The 16,316-nt window shown below is 40.8% G+C and overlaps 1 protein-coding gene across 1 annotated transcript in view; it reads right to left on the reverse strand.

Annotated features, from left to right (window-relative positions):
• Positions 1-12,016, reverse strand: part of COX18 (cytochrome c oxidase assembly factor COX18) — a 31,903-nt gene extending 19,887 nt beyond the window's left edge. Inside the window, exons 1-2 of the mRNA XM_075608105.1 lie at positions 11,801-12,016; positions 254-743 (exon numbers count right to left, since the gene is read on the reverse strand). Of these exons, the coding sequence (XP_075464220.1) occupies positions 254-733 (480 nt within the window). The 5' untranslated portion in view covers positions 734-743; positions 11,801-12,016. The remainder of the gene's footprint in view (positions 1-253; positions 744-11,800) is intronic.
• Positions 12,017-16,316: the final 4,300 nt, after the last annotated feature.

The raw sequence follows: 16,316 nt of genomic DNA on the forward strand, positions 1-16,316 counted from the left end.
GTCGACAATTTATGCAAATATGTATAATGTTTATTACTGTATATATGTACTAGGATTTGAAAACCAATAAAAAACTTCAAGAATATTTATATTATATATATCCAAGATAATAGCCCCTTTGCAACTTTTTTCACATCAGTGGGCTTGTCATAAAGGCTTTATTTTTAAGGCTCTCAGATCTTTTTTTTTTTTTAAATGCAAATCAAGATATAAGCCAAGCCTTTCCATTCCCATCATCAGACTGAACACCCACCCTGGCTAGTATGTACAGCTGATATACTGACAGAGGGAGGGTGACTGCCGTTCGAAGTGTGATGGTAGCACAGACTATATTTGCCCACCACGGCATCCCTGAGGTCTCCTGAAGGGTAATCAGCATGCTCTCGGCCAGGTGAACAGGAGCAGAGTCTGCAATGCCTTCATACCAACCGAACCCAGTACTTTGCTGGCCCACCGATGCCGCTGTGAGTGAGGCTGCAGACGCAATAGTCCTGGTCTGGAGACATCCAGACAGACATGGCAGAAGCAGTAGACGTCTGCCCCCCTTAGCATGAAAGCGGAGAAAGCCAGTTGGGAGCTGTTCCTGTTGCGTTGGTCCTTGGTGATGGATTGTATAACCCAGAGTCCTACAAGCTCCTGTGTGTTGATATCTTGAAATGAGCCGCATGTGGTGGGGACGGAACTTTGCACAACTGGACGGGACACCCCAAATCATCAGAGACCGGAACAACATCTTCAAAAACCTGTACAAAATTGAAAGTAAATAGTTTGAAGGAAAAGTTTACAGAAATATCCTGTTCCTTTCCAGGCACCAACTCACGTATACCAAATGCAGCCTCAAATACATCACAAGCTGTTTTAGGCAGGGACTTCTTACCTCCTGTGTAGCTTGTAATATTATATATTTTTTTTTTTTTTAAATCACTTACTTTCCTGTCAGCACAACCTAAGTGTTACATGCTCATATAAGTAATGATTAAGTGGACATGCAGTTCTGTGTACTATTTAAAGTATTAACATAAACTATGAGATTCTGGTATAGAGACATCCAGTGAATACAGCGTGTGATGCCAGATTTTACTCGGTTACTCACCTTACACAATTAAACGGCACTACATCGCAACACTGTAGATGAATAAAACAAGACTCACTTTTGTGTTTTACTCCGGAACAAGTGCAACTATAATAATTTCGGGGTTTTAGCGTTATAGCTACTGACTCCAAACAATAGCATCTCTAGTGTGGGAGAGGGCAGTGTGCTGGCTATCGATATAGGACTCAATACTAATCATGTCTTAATACAGAACCTAGGGATACCAGACACCACTGAGACAGAATCGGCTTTAATCCCGTTCTCAATTAGATCTCTTCGAAATCAATAAACTACTTAACAAGATTTCCAAAGATATTATAGTAGCTAATATCAATCCAATCAAATATATCGAAGTAAATGTATCAACACCTCTTTTGTTTAAAAATGACATACAAGAACAAAAGAAAAATCCTTTAACAGTCGCTGCTGAACAATGTTACTATTAAAAAGGAACAATGCTATGTAGCCATCCAGAAACCAATCTTTTGCAAATAATTTAACAAACAAATCTAACTATGCCAAGAGCCAATGTTTGGCTGCTTTTATATATATTTTGAAATGTATCACAAGTTGAATTTCTGAGGGGCCTTTGAATGGTTGAATGGTTTGTCAATCAAGTGTTTTCTTTACCATTAGCCCAGCCAGTCATCGTCGGGGAACCAATAAAGATAAGGTGGCGAGACGGGGGTAAGACCTTTGAACACTCATTTAAATCTTAGGCCAGGTCCCCAGTGGCCGCTGCGGCGTGTGCTACAGCGTGCGCGGCACACAGCACATCCCAGCCCTCTATGGGGCAGACTCCAGTGGCTGTGTGTGCGCGCAAAGCGCTATGACGCATACGCTGGCAGAAACAAGAATGTTGTCTTCCCGTGCCGCGATCACATGTACGGCGGGCAGCCAATGGAAGGGCAGATATGCCCAGTCATGGTCGCGCCCCACCATCATGGGCTCCCCCCCCGTCCATCGCACATCCCATAGCTCCCCTACAGACAGACGATCGCGGCTTTAATCGGTGCATTCCCCGCCAGGTGTGAGTGAAGCAGTTAATACTGGGGACGTAGTCTAACAAAAGGGAGCAGCCAAAAGGAAAATCAAAAACCTCCCAAGTCTCAGTTCACCATATTTACAAACCAACTTTAATTAAAAAATGATTTAACAATACTTGCAGTTGTCAGATTTGGGTAAAAAAGGCAATCACACAGGTGTAACCCTTTAAACACGTCATGGGCATTTGTGCACTTTGGTCCTAGTTGGAATTGCCACTTTAAAGTGTCATTCTAGTGATATTTAAGGGGTCTCATCTGGGTGATTGCCTTTTCTATCCAAATATGACACCTATAAGTATTTTTTACTTTTTCTTTTTAATAAAAATTTTTAAGTTAGACTTGGGAGGGATTTTATTTCCTCTAGCTGCTCCGTGTGTGTGATGTACCTGTGCGTTATACAGAGCGGTAGCACAACCGGTGTACACAGGTATACACACCGATTCGCTTCTGGATATATTAAGGAGGAGCCAATTACAAAACCAATAAAACAAGGAGACCGCAACACAGGAAGAAGTGGGACATAACATTAAAGTAAATAAAGCAATAGGCCCAAATGGCATGGAGCCAATATCAGTCATAGCAATATAGTTCTGATAGATTGAGAGTTTTTTAGGAGATTTTAAACTAGGACGAGGGGGGAGGGACAAGAAACAGATTATGAACTAGACAGAAAAGATAGGATTGGGGAAATAGCTAGGGGTCACGGAGGGAAGTAGGAGTTAGGCAAGCAGGGACACAACTATATTAAATACAGATAATACTAGAAAACTTCTAAAGACTAAATCCAATTGGAGTAGAAAGGCAAAAGCAGAAAATAATAACACGGACTGGAAAAAATCTTAAATGCATACTTGCTAAGGCAAGAAGCCTTACAGATAAAATGGGGGAGCTTGAATTAATAGCTTCAAGGGTGCAGTATTATATCATAGGCATCACTGAAACATGGTGGGACTAAATGTATTACTGCACAGTTAATTTTGATAGTTATTCCCTTTTTCGTAGGGATCGAGCAACTAGAAGAAGAGGTGGAGTATGTTTATATGTCAAACTAGATCTAAAACCCTATAATAAGGGAAGATGTTTATGAAGGGATTGATGAACATGTAGAGACCTTGTGGATAGAAATTAGCAGTGGAGGTAAAAGTATAAAGAAAATGTTTGCAGGGATATGCTATAAACCACCAAATATCTGTGAGATTGAGGAAGCCAAAATACTTTTTCAAATGGAGAAGGCATCAAAACTATGTCACGTTTGCATAATGGGGGATTTTAATTATTCAGACAGACTGGGACAATGAGATTAGCATTACAACAAAAAGGAAACAGGTTTTTGGGGGTGCTACCGGACAATTACATGACACAAATTATTGAGTCACCAACCAAGGCAGGGCCATTATTGGATTAGGTCATACAATTTACCAGTTACCATATTACAGCAGTTCGACAAAGACTTTGACATTTTTGACATGCAGATTTTAATAACTGGAGGAATAATCCACAAAGAATACATTGGAATTACATTTTTGCAGGGAAAAATGTAGAAGATAAATGGGTAGTCTTTAAAACATTCTTAAAAGAGCACACTTCGTGTACAGGAGGTTCTTGCTATCCAATAGTCCGTTATCCGTCACCAAATAATGCATTCCGCTGAACGCGTTATCGGACGTCGGAACGGATTATCTGACGCTCACCACCGTGGATTAACATTGGATCTGCAATCCGATGGAAGTTTGCGGAACGGATTCCAGCGGATAACCAAGATCTGCCTACAGTAATCAATATAAGAGAAACAAGTCTAAAACAAATGTGGATAAATGAAAAGGTAGGGGAGGAAATGGAAAAGAAGAGGCAGCTATTTAGAGTCTTAAAAGTCAGAAGGGACGGAGGAAGCATATCAAAACTATAAAGAATGTAACAGAAGTGCAAAAGGGCAATCAAGTAACCAAAAAAAAAGCAGAGTATTAAACAAATTATTTGCCTCTGTGTTTACCAGGGAAGAATCAAATTACAAAAATAGTGCCGCATGAGGAAGCCACAACCTCTATATTAACGAACAATTGGTTAATTGAGGAAGAAGTGCATAGGAAGTGCATAGGTGGCTTGATAAAATTAAAGTAAATCAGGCACCTGGCCCAAGTGACATGCACCCAAGAGTTCTTAAGGGGTTAAGTTCAGTAACAGCTAAACCATTACCTTTAATATTCAAGGACTCCAATTTTCATAGGCTCAGTATCACAAGATTGGTATAAAGTAGACGTGGTGCCTACAGTATATTTAAAAAGGAAGCTAGATCACAACCGGGGAGTTACAAACCTATAAGCCTGACATGAATAGTGGGGAAACTACTTGAAGGTTTAATACGGGATAATATTCAGGAATACCTAATGGAAAACAAAATTATTAGTAATAGTCAGCATGGATTTATGAAGGATAGATCATGCCAAATTAACCCGATTTGTTTCTTTGAGGAGTTATGTAGGAATTCAGACCAGGGTAATGTAGTTGATGTGGTCTACTTAGATTGTGCAAAGGCTTTTGATACAGTTCTACACAAGAGGTTGGGTACAAAGTAAAGGAAATTGGACTCTGTCAAAATATTTGAACTTGGATTGAAAACTGGTTGAAGGATGAACAAAAGAGTTGTCATAAATGGAACTTTTTCAGGTTGGGCTAAAGTTGTGAGTGGAGTACCTCGAGGATCAGCACTGGGACCCCTGCTTTTTAATGACCTTGAGGTCGGCATAGAGAGCCAACTCTCGATCTTTGCTGATGATACTAAATTGTGTAAGGTAGTAAAATCAGAGCAGGATGCAATTTCTTGGACTTGGATAGACTGGAAACTTGGGCAGGTAGATGGCAGATGAGGATTAATACAAATAAATGTAAGGTATGCATTACAAGAATAAACAAGCAACTTACAAATTAAATGGGGAAAGATTAGGAGAATCCTTGATAGAGAAGGATTTAGGAGTGCTTGTAGACGGCAGGCTTAGCAATAGTGCTCAATGTCATGCAGTAACTGCAAAGTCAAAAAAGATCTAATCTTACATCAAATGGGAAACGGATGGAAGGGAAGTGAACATAATTGTGCCCCTCTATAAAGCATTAGTAAGACTACACCTTGAATATGCAATACAGTTTTGAGCACCACTCAAAAAAAAAAAAGACATTATGGAACTTGATGAAGCAGCAGCAGCAGCAGCATGCCAGCAAAGGCACCTTCACTGGCTGGGATTTATAGCTTAATTTCCAGAAGAGCTCAACCTCCCTCACAGCACAACTTCTGACTGATCTCAAGGAAGTCTCACTCTTGGGCGTACTCATTCCATTGAAGCAACAAAACATGTGAAATCTTTTTTTTTTTTTTAATAAATCTGTTCTGTAGTATTAGCTAACTTTTTTTTATTGAACGCTTAATGCCTTTTTTTAATTACTTTGAATATACTGAGCATCCTTTTATTTCTATAGCAGGTTTTAGCACACCTCCCCAGCAGTGCATAATCTGTGTAACATTTGGAACAAAAAAGGAGCATCATACACTTCTCGTGGGGCAACAGAAGCCAGGAGTGCGGCCAATCCCCAAAATGTAATCAAGTGAAGAAAATGTTCAGATGCCCTTATGTAGAGTTCAAATAGACTTGGCAAAGTCAAAAATATTCCGTAACGCTTTGCTTACGAATCTTGTTTTAGGGTGATGAAAGGTCCAGGGATAGACCTGAAATGTTATGTGCACTCCCCGATTACTTACGAATAAAACAAGATTCATGTTATGAAATTTTTTTTTGGCAATGCAATGTTAAAGATTAACCAAAGGTGGTGCATTGACGCCAACAATGGTTAATGAGATTAATACAGAATAAAGTAATGAACATATAAACTGCTTGACTCACCTTGGCCTAAAATTCTTGGAGGAGTGGGGAGGGGGGACATCCTTGCATGCCCATTGCCCAGTCCCAGTCATCAAGCACTTCAGAGACTGTTTTTTTTTTGTTTGGTTTGGTTGGTTTGTTTAAGAGGGTGAATCTATTAAGGTCTATGGGGTTAGTTTTGTGTGTAAGAGTGATCCTGTTAAAATTCATACGCTGTGAATAAATAATTTTTTAAATGGCGCTAAATTTTTATCCTTAACTGGTTTAAATATTTTTAATACAGGCTGATCTTCAATATGGATAAGGCTGAGGCAGGACCATCAGGAACAAAAAAAAAATTGATTATGATGCACACTTTCTGTACAAATCGTTGGAAAGGGCAGAATACATGTCCTGCTTAACAAAACTGGACAAAATAACTGCAAAATGTAAAATTTGCGTGCAACGTTTACAGTAAGGCCGAGTCCATAGACGGACAGGCCGTGCTGAGCCGTGCGGACGCTCCGCGCTGAGCCCTTGCATCCTCAATGAGGATGCCTTGAGAGGGGGCTCGCGCGAGCGTGCGGAGGCGCTGGAGTTTTCAGCCGAGCGCCAAGCTGTTTTTCAGCGCGCTGTCGGCTGAAAACATCCAATGAGAGCGGAGCTGCGTCAACGTCACGGTGATTGGCCCAGCGACGTCACTGCCCCGCTTCCCTCAGTCTCCCCCCGCCTCCAATCGCGGACGCTGGCTCGCCTGTATGGGCATGAAATCGCCCAGATTTCAGCAGGCGAGCCTCAGCATCAGCGCAGCTCGGAACTCCCCACCCCTCTATGGCCCGGGCCTAAGGCATGACAGTGAGAAGGCAATAAAGACACACCTCAATAGCAAGAAACATAAGAGACCGGTTCACACTGTCTCAACAAACCAAGTGTTGACAACTTTTTTTCCAAAGAAGAATACTGCAGAAGACTTGAAAGTTGCTATAGAGGAAATTACCCAAGTATACCATGGGGTAAGCCATCATCAGCTACCCGAGTACAGACTGTGGTATTAAAATAAAATGTTGAGTTTACTATGATTCAAGTTTGGCCAAAAAAATCATTGCGGAAGAATGAAGTCAGAGATGTTGGTAGAAGATGTATTATGTCCTAAATCTATCGAAATTATATTGCATGAAATGACCAGTGATACTGTAGTAATTTGCAACTTCCATTTTCCATGGCAACCGACACCTCAAATAAAGGCAATAGGAAGTTTTTCCCAATTGCTGTAAGATATTTTCATATCAAAAAGGGAATTCAAAACAAAGTTACAGGCACACCCCGCATTAACGTACGCAATGGGACCAGAGCATGAAGGTAAAGTGAAAATGTACTTAAAGTGAAGCACTACCTTTTCCCCACTTATCGATGCATGTACTGTACGGCAATCGTCATATACGTGCATAACTGATGTAAATAACACATTTGTAACAGGCTCTACAGTCTCCCCGCTTGCGCACAGCTTTGGTACAGGTAGGGAGCCGGTATTGCTGTTCAGGACGTGCTGACAGGCGCATGCGTGAACTGCCGTTTGCCTATTGGGCGATATGTCCTTACTTGCGAGTGTACTTAAAGTGGGGTATGCCTGTATTAACTTCTATGAAGACTCCCACAAGACATCTGCGGCTATTGCCGATAAAATACAACATTGTCTCTCAAATCTTAAAATTGAAAATATGGTTTCTTACACAGCCGACAATGCATCGGTCCATTATGGCAAAAATAACTGTCTTCCAGAAACTTTTGTTATTGAATTGAACCATGTTTAAAACTATTTGCCGTTGCCATATAAATACACAATGCTTCAAGAAATGCATGTAAATGTTTTGTCATATGATGTTGAAAATTTACTGACAAAAGTTTTCCCTGAATTTTCCAACAGTGCGAAAAGAACAGACAAATTAAAGCAATGCTTTGATTTTCTTAATATGGAATACGAAAAAGTTTTGAGGCATGCTCCAACACGGTGGCTTTCATTATTTAAAGTTGTTGAACGTTTATTGTTGTGTTGGCCAGCAATAAAAACCTATTTCATTTAGCAAGGTGAAGATAACTGCAATAAATTAGTTTGGGTTTTTATCAAAGACCAACAGGATAAACTTCAGAATGATATACGTACACATTTATCAATCCCAGAACTTTACATATATTTCGTACACCATTTTATGCATTTAAGGACCCAAACGCTGTTATTACTGGAATATAGAACGATAACATGTACTGAAGTAAACGAAATAATGATATCCGTAAGAAACAAATTGCAAACCAAAATCAACGACAAATATTTATTTGATGAAATGGTACGATCTCGAAAATAGTCCATTTCAGGCGTTTACACTTTTAAATTTAAAAGGAAGAAAATTTCTCTTTTGACGATGTTCTTAAAATAGAACATTGTGCTAAAATTACATTGAATGAAGACCTATTTGATGAGGTGCACACATGAAAAAATCTATTACCCAAAATAAAAACCAGTGCATCTACTTCTCCTGTAGATCAAAAATGGGTACATATATTTGATAGTGCAGAAAATATGACAGCATTACCCAAAGTTGTTGCTACAATTTTAGCTATGCCGGTAAGAAATGCTTTCGTGGAAAGCATCTTTTCCCTAATGGGCAACATTTGGACAGATGGAAGGAATAGAATGTCACTAAATTTAGTGAAAGCGGAGATTTGTAAAAAGTTAATTATAACATGACCTGTCAAGAGTTTCTTATATATGTCGGTGATCCAGAACAAACTGAATTACTGAAAAGTGTGATGGGTAATCCAAAATATAGTTTAAAATTTAAAGGCAATATTTAAAAGTACACAAGATGGGGGTAAGCAACCTTGCTCAACCAAATGTCAGTTCTGTCTGAAGTTGTGTTCTTAATTTTTGTTAAGTGTAGCAGGGTTCCCCCTGGGCCCCCCTTACCTCCACTTAGCATGGGGACCCCTGCACTGTGCCGGGGAGCTGCAGAGGCGAGCGCGTCGCCGGGGGCTCCAGGCGGCATCTACAGCCAGGCGCTGCCATCTTTAAAGCGTTTGCGCATGTGCAGCAAAGTTGCGGCGGCCATTAACGAGATTGCAGATGGGCAGAGATGGCGCTCCGTGTCGCAGGCACTTCCCCAGTCGGTGCATGCGCAGACAGTCTGTGGCGGCCATTACAGACTCGCGCATGCAGTTGCGATCGCGCACGTGGTCCCAATGTAAAAGAGCTCTGCAAAGGACTACAACACCCAGCAGCCACTGGGGCTGCTAAACCACCTGATGCCAGGGAGCCAATAGGCTTAGAGACTTCCCTGCAGAGATACATTGTTGTGCATTACACCATGCTAGTCAGAGCAGGGAGCAGGTTAGGGAAGAGTGTGTGTAGTGAGCAGTAGCCCCTACACTAGGCCAGTTTACCCCCCCCTAGGTCCTGATTCATATTCTAGATTGTGGCTGCTGCAGGGAAGGCCCCTTCAGTTAGGGACCTTTACCCTTTATTAGTGTGTAAGTTCAGGGACACAGTGCTGCGAGACCCTGACAAGTGTGGTCTGGGACCAGACTTACCTCACTCAAGATAGAGACTATCCGACGGTGAGATCACTCAGAGGGAGACCCTCCAAATTGGAAGAGGACGCCATTGCTGCGGCTTCAGTGCTGGACGCAGATGGATCCTCTTACCGTTATTCTGCTGTACCCGGGTGCAGGAGCCCTGGGCAGATTTACAACAAGTGCACCAACTATACACAATCTAGTGGGCAGCGCTGTCTCAAACATGGGTGGGGTTGTGGGACTTTTGAGACACTTGGGTATATGCTGTGGGGTTGAGGCCAGGTTAAAGGGTGACACTACTGTGATGCTGTGATGTGTTATCATGTCGTTGCATATAGTAAACTGTTTTATCCATACCCTGGTGTAAGTACTTACTGTATATGGTTCCTGTGTCAGGGGTTATTCAACACACAAGAATCCTTGCACAGGTGGAGGTGCTGTAAGCAGTACTTTCCAGGATACACCCCAGGCTCCCAGTGGCAGAGGTCCAGGCCTCCTGTGAGCCTGACAGGTAACGCACCATACACCTGGTAACATATGTAGATTTCCCCACATGGTCCCAATCTGCGATTGGGGGAGGGGGGGGGAGAGGTGTTACATAACTATACTGATGTAGCAGGGTATCCCCTGGCTACTATTCTACCCAATGGGCTGGCAGTAAACTGTGGTATTAACAGGTTGCCAGTAGTTGGTATGGGGTTTTCCCCTTCACCTTTGGTACTGCACTTGCGTGACAGCAGAGGGTGGCACATCCTGTTGTAGCTGGGACAATGGGGTGCCTGCCTTCTGGCTCTTCTTAACGGCAGGACCTAAATTTGGAGGTTGTTCTACGTCAGAAGGTCACACGTTAGGGAGCTCGAGATTGGGGCCTTCCAATGTGATCTTCCCTGCGGGGAGGAGTGAGTGTGATTATACCTCTGCCTCCGCTAGGGAGGTGGGGAAGAGCTAGGATGGCTGCGGGTGCACTTGGCCTGTAGTGACGGTCCAGGGACCATCTCCAGTGAGAGCTGATCTAAGGAGACTGTATCCGGCAGACGACTGCTTTGTAGCTGTAGTGTTACTGCAAAGTGTGTGTAGTAATAAACCGTTCCTGTTTGCAATATACCTCCAGCCTGGTGTGTGATCTAACTGGGGGGAGAGTACAAGTTCTACTGTGGGAGATCACCTCCATATTCCTGGAGCCTACAGCAGATGGAGGCGCTGCACTGCTAAGTTATGTGGGGTATGAACCCCAGAAGCCTGTTCCTGTGTCCCAAAGTCATCGCTGACTATTCAGCCCTCTTGTTACCAGCAGGTATGCACCCCATACAGAAGAAAAAAACTGAGAGCCCTGTAATGGCCCCTATCTGCGATTGGGTGGGGGAAACACCATTACACTGAAAAAAGTATATGATATTTATGATTGTCACGTATTACTACTGTGAAGCGCTATGTACATTAACGGCACTATATAGACATACATACATGATCGTTATATCTGATTTGTGTTTATATTTTATTGATATAAAATATTGGTGTGTACCAAAGTTTGTGATTATTGTTATTTTTGTTATATTAATATCTGATTTGTGATCCCTTTGTATGCAATATACGACATTTGATGCCGGGAGGTCGCCGGAGTATGCAGAAAGACGTGCTTAAGGTAAGTGGGAAAAAAAATTTTCTCTGGGTTAGCCATCAGTTGAAGGTGGCAACCCTGGTCACAGCACGCACAAAATGCAGTAGATCTATGGGGACGGCCATAGTGCACATGACCGTGAGGACGCGAGACGGCGCGGCAAACTTTTGCAAACACAAATCATTTGATCTTTTCGCGTGACGTGAGCGGTTCAACAAATTACTGCAAACCAGCCTTGTAACGTCACGGTTCCCTGTTGCAAGTGATCCGAGTCCGCAGACTCGCGCACGTCTGTATTATGGACCAAACCTAATAGTGTCGGAGATCAGATGCATTGTAATGAACTCCAACCCTCACTAATTATATTTATATATACAAACTATACTACTAATACAATTACAAATAAATCACAAAAAGTCTGAGAAGATTCCGTGTGATTTTATCTGACAATACGTAAATATTGTATTCCATTTAAAACAGTTTGCTCTAGTGCCCCTTCCGGATGACTCCCTACTGCTGTCTTTTGACCTTGTCAGCCCTGCAAATCAATCTGTGTTAAGAGAGTGTGAATACAGTATGTGTGTGCATTTGCAATGGGAGATAGTAATGGACGAGCAGGGGGACTCACCCAGGGCAGCACAGGGTGCAGCTGTGTCCTGCCAGCAGCAATTTGCAGTGTATGGGTTACATAGGAAGAGAAGTCACCCAGTGTTACACGCGGGTGCAGTTCCAGAAGACAATCAGCAGAGGGCGCTTTGCGTGTCCCCACATTCCCAGAGCTGACCTTTCTGCGCGCTTCGAGGACGTCACCAGCAAGTGGAGTTGCCGCGCTCTATAAACTCTCCGTCTCTATGAGCCGGGAGGTCTCTCGCCCTCCTCTTCCTGTGTGACGCGCCCAGGAAGGGAATGCGAGACCGGACCTCCGTCTCTGCCGCGTGTCTGCGCACGCGCAAGGATTGCGTGGCTGACTTGTTGTTTCTGTGCTGCTCACTTTGCTGCTGTGAAATACTAAATGGCATATGGAAGTTGAGCTGTAGCAATATATTGCACGATTGCACGCACAATGTTTCCATATATTAAAGTTGGGGCGTTAAATGTGAAGATAGAAGGAAGATGATGTTTAATATCTACTCAGACAATGCGGCTGCATGACTGAATACTCTGCGCCAAATGTTTTTAATCTATTTAAAAAAAAAAAACATTTTTATGTGACAAACCACAAATAGGTAGGATGCTATTGCTTATATTTTTCAAATAAATTAAGCTCTATATATATTTTGTATAGATCAAACTATAACCGAGGGCGTGTAATGTGTGCGTTTTCTGGCACACCAGAGAAACATGTTGACAATAAAATATTAAATTAAAAGATTATAATGCCTAGTGTGCATCTGAGCAAGCGCGTCCAGACTCCCCCCTCCAAACAAACAGGCACCAACTATACCAAAATCCATGGAAAGCAGGCATGTACACCCTGCAACACAAATGGTATACACAAAAATAATTGGTGTAGTGATGAAAATAGCAGGTCCAGGTACTTCCAAGCGTTAGTCCAAATCCATAAAATGTTGGGTTTGCTAGTAAATGCTTCAGCAGATGGGTATTTGTGTACAGTGTGTGACACATTCATACCAATCATTAGATAGCACTAATGTTTTTACGCATATATATATATCTGTGACTATAGTAGTACAGCCCCCCCCCATATGCCGTTATTAAGTTTTCCCACAATAAGTTTAAGAATCCCCTATTTTTAAATAATGTAAATACAAAAAAATTCAAGGGGTGCATGGAAGATTGTTTTGCCATATGCAACTTTCCTTAACTGCTCACATTATGTATGTATGTATGTAAGTATATAAAAATATGATCTAGTTTCAAGCTCAGTTGTATCCTGCTTATCTACAGACAGAGGCATTGCCATTAGCGCCATTGATGACCTAACACAGGGGTGCATAATATCTCCTCCCCCCCCCCACCTTGGCTCCGCGGCATTGACGTTACGTTGCTGCAGCCATTGCATGGCAAGGTGTCTCCAGAAGCAGTCTGAGCCATGATAAGTGAAGTTTATTGAGGTCTTCACCACTCCCTCAGCATTTAATTTAAATGCCTTCAGGGAAGCACGCTGGGCCTCTGTAAACCCTGTGCGCCCTGCAGAGAATCACACGCACCCGAGCTAACAGATCTGAATATCAGTTTCCATAGAATCCAATGGTCATATTGGCACAGTATATCATATCAATACAGCTGTGCAGATATTTATTGGTTGATTATTTCTATTTAAATCTGCAGACCGAGCAATATCCTTTTTTTTTATTTTAAATCAGATCTCTACTATGAGAAAATGTTTTATTGTACAGGGACATCTAGTGGCTCCCAATAGGAACGATTACTTTTATTTTTGGGGGGACTCAATTCGGATTCCAACGAGCCTTCCGCATACAGGTGTAATCCGATGGGTGAAAACTGCGAGACCACATCTTCTGCGGTGGAATCCTGAAAGATAGGATTCTCTTGGCAACGTACTCATGGGAACTGTCCATGGTTTCCGAGATACCGGTGATGTTTCCAGTGTTACTTCCTGGCTTTTGAAAGGGAAGTAAATGGACGTCCAATAGTAGGCCGCCATCAATGATGTTGCAGCTTCCTATTGTCCTGTGGGATCTGTAACATTTGGCAGCCATTTTGTTTTTTTACCTGAAGGGAGATTTAAAACTGGTAACTTTATTGAAGATTCCCCTCAGGATTGGCTGCCATTCGTTTTGGACTTTATATTTGGTTAGATTTATATATTCTCACCTTGGAGGCGCCGGTTCTTTGTATTTATTGTTTGTATTGGTCTGTGTTAACCATATTTTGCCTAGGCAGCCCCTACTTTAAGTTTAAAATATTAACTTCTGTCACTTATATTGTCACTCTTTTATATCAATAGCATTAGCGCTGATTTCACTGCTCTTTCCTTTTAACAGTATATCATGTCAATACAGCTGTGCAGATATTTTTTGGTTGATTATTTCTATTTAAATCTGCAGACCGAGCAATATCCTTTTTTTTTTTTTAAATCAGTTCTCTACTATGAGAAAATACTTATAGCATTCTTTTTTTTATTAAACAACAATTCTTTAAAAAATGTCTATGTATTATAATGTAACAAGCATTTTTTGTTTCTATAGCAACCATTTAGTCACATCCCCTTCTGAAACAGGCTCTGGCACACCCTTTTGAGCCCTGTCCTTTCTAGCAGTGAACCAATTGTATCTAGTGACTGCCTGGTCACATGATCTTCCCCACAGAACGTTGCATCTTTGGTCCTCTTCTGCTGCACTGACAGTGAACCCCCGAGCCGAATCTTCACAGATCGATCACAGGAGAATGGATCAATTGGCAATTTAGCCAATTACTCCTTGCGTGGATTGTATTGATTCACATAATTTTTTTTTTTTTTTAAATGGCAGTTTGGACTGCTGCTTTAATCTGTAAATCAGAGCAGTCTGAGATTTGGCAGTTTTTTTTCAGACCAGTTTAAAAACATGCTTATGCGGAGACAAACTAATGTAGTTTTAGTAATCCCAAAAGGTTATATCAAAAGGGATTAGGTTGAAAGTCCAAAAGGTTATATCAAAAGGGATTAGGTTGAAAAATCTCTAAATTAGACAAGGTAGTAACTGATTTACTAAAGAAAATATCCCACTCCAGTCTATATATTTTGTTTTATAAATATAACGCTAAATAAATAAAAACATAAAAATGAAAACAAATTTGACATAGTGACTTTATATACAACTATGTGACATGTAATGCTAATGCAAAAGGGGACAAGAATTGTTTTTAATTCATTAAACGATTTCCAAACTTTTATGGAGGAAATGTTTTTAGCATAGTTTTTTGTATGGAATTGCAAATTATCCCAGTATACCCCACTAGAATGAACAATGAAGCTGGGTACATGTAATGTTACGTAAATTAAAGTATAAGCATAGAAATAACTCGTTAACCTTACTCCTTTAATTGTTTTTACTTCTGAGTGGGAGGATGAGCCCAGCTCCTATTGCAGTAGCGATACTTGTTTTTGCAGCATGCTAAACTGTCCACAGCATATACTGCAAGTGCATTTATATTTTGTTTAAACCATGGAACCAAATCAGACAGCCTTCATAATCCACATAATCTATCTGCACTGTTTAAGAATGTGTTAGATATGATTTCACTGAATACTTGTCAAACGTGTCAAATTTAAAGAGCCAAGAAGAAAAAAATATATACTGTATATGTATATATATATATATATATATATATATATATATATATATATATATATATATATATATATATATATATATATATATATATATATATATATATATATATATATATATATATATATATATATATATATATATTTTTTTTTTAATTGTAAATCAAAAAAGTTAAACACCATGACTTTCTTTTGCTGGAATTCTTGGTGGCTTCCTGGTGAATCCCAGCATTCAAAACCTTTGGTATAAAGTTAGGATGAGCAACGAGAATCAGAAGAAACTTGAGGTAGAAAATCCCCAAATTGCTATCGTGCAGCCGTTGGGTTTTGCACGAGCTTGATAGCAATATATAAAAGTTGTGCACCATGTAAAGTTGTTTTTGCAGCATGAGCCTCCAATACATGAAACTTTGTCTGAAGACAACATGTAGCTTGTGTCTCACCAGCATCACCCACCCCTAAAATGCTAATGTTAAATTTGGTACAGTGAAAATGGTATTGGGTGTGTGTGTTTGTAGATATGTCACATCATAGCAGTAATAGCCATGCCATACTTTGTCTTGTGGCATTATTTCTCATTAAGAATAGAAGTGCAAAAGTACTACAATTTGTCACATAGCTTTTAATCTCCGTCTTATTCACAAATGCTATTGAGTCATCACAAATTATGTAATTTTCAACTGTAGTAAAACATGCACTCTAAAATGAAAGTGATTGTCCTTTGTAATGGCCATGTAAAGGACACCCGACACTGAAAGCGCACACCCCTAATTGCTTTGAAACATTTACATTTTAATGACGTGATCTGGATGTTTTATTTTTCCTAAATATGGCAGTATCAGAGTTTTGAGGAGGACAGCTTAAAATGGTCCAGATCACTGAAAAAACA

The sequence above is a fragment of the Ascaphus truei genome, chromosome 1, assembly GCF_040206685.1.
Source record: "Ascaphus truei isolate aAscTru1 chromosome 1, aAscTru1.hap1, whole genome shotgun sequence".
NCBI classification, from domain to species: domain Eukaryota; kingdom Metazoa; phylum Chordata; class Amphibia; order Anura; family Ascaphidae; genus Ascaphus; species Ascaphus truei.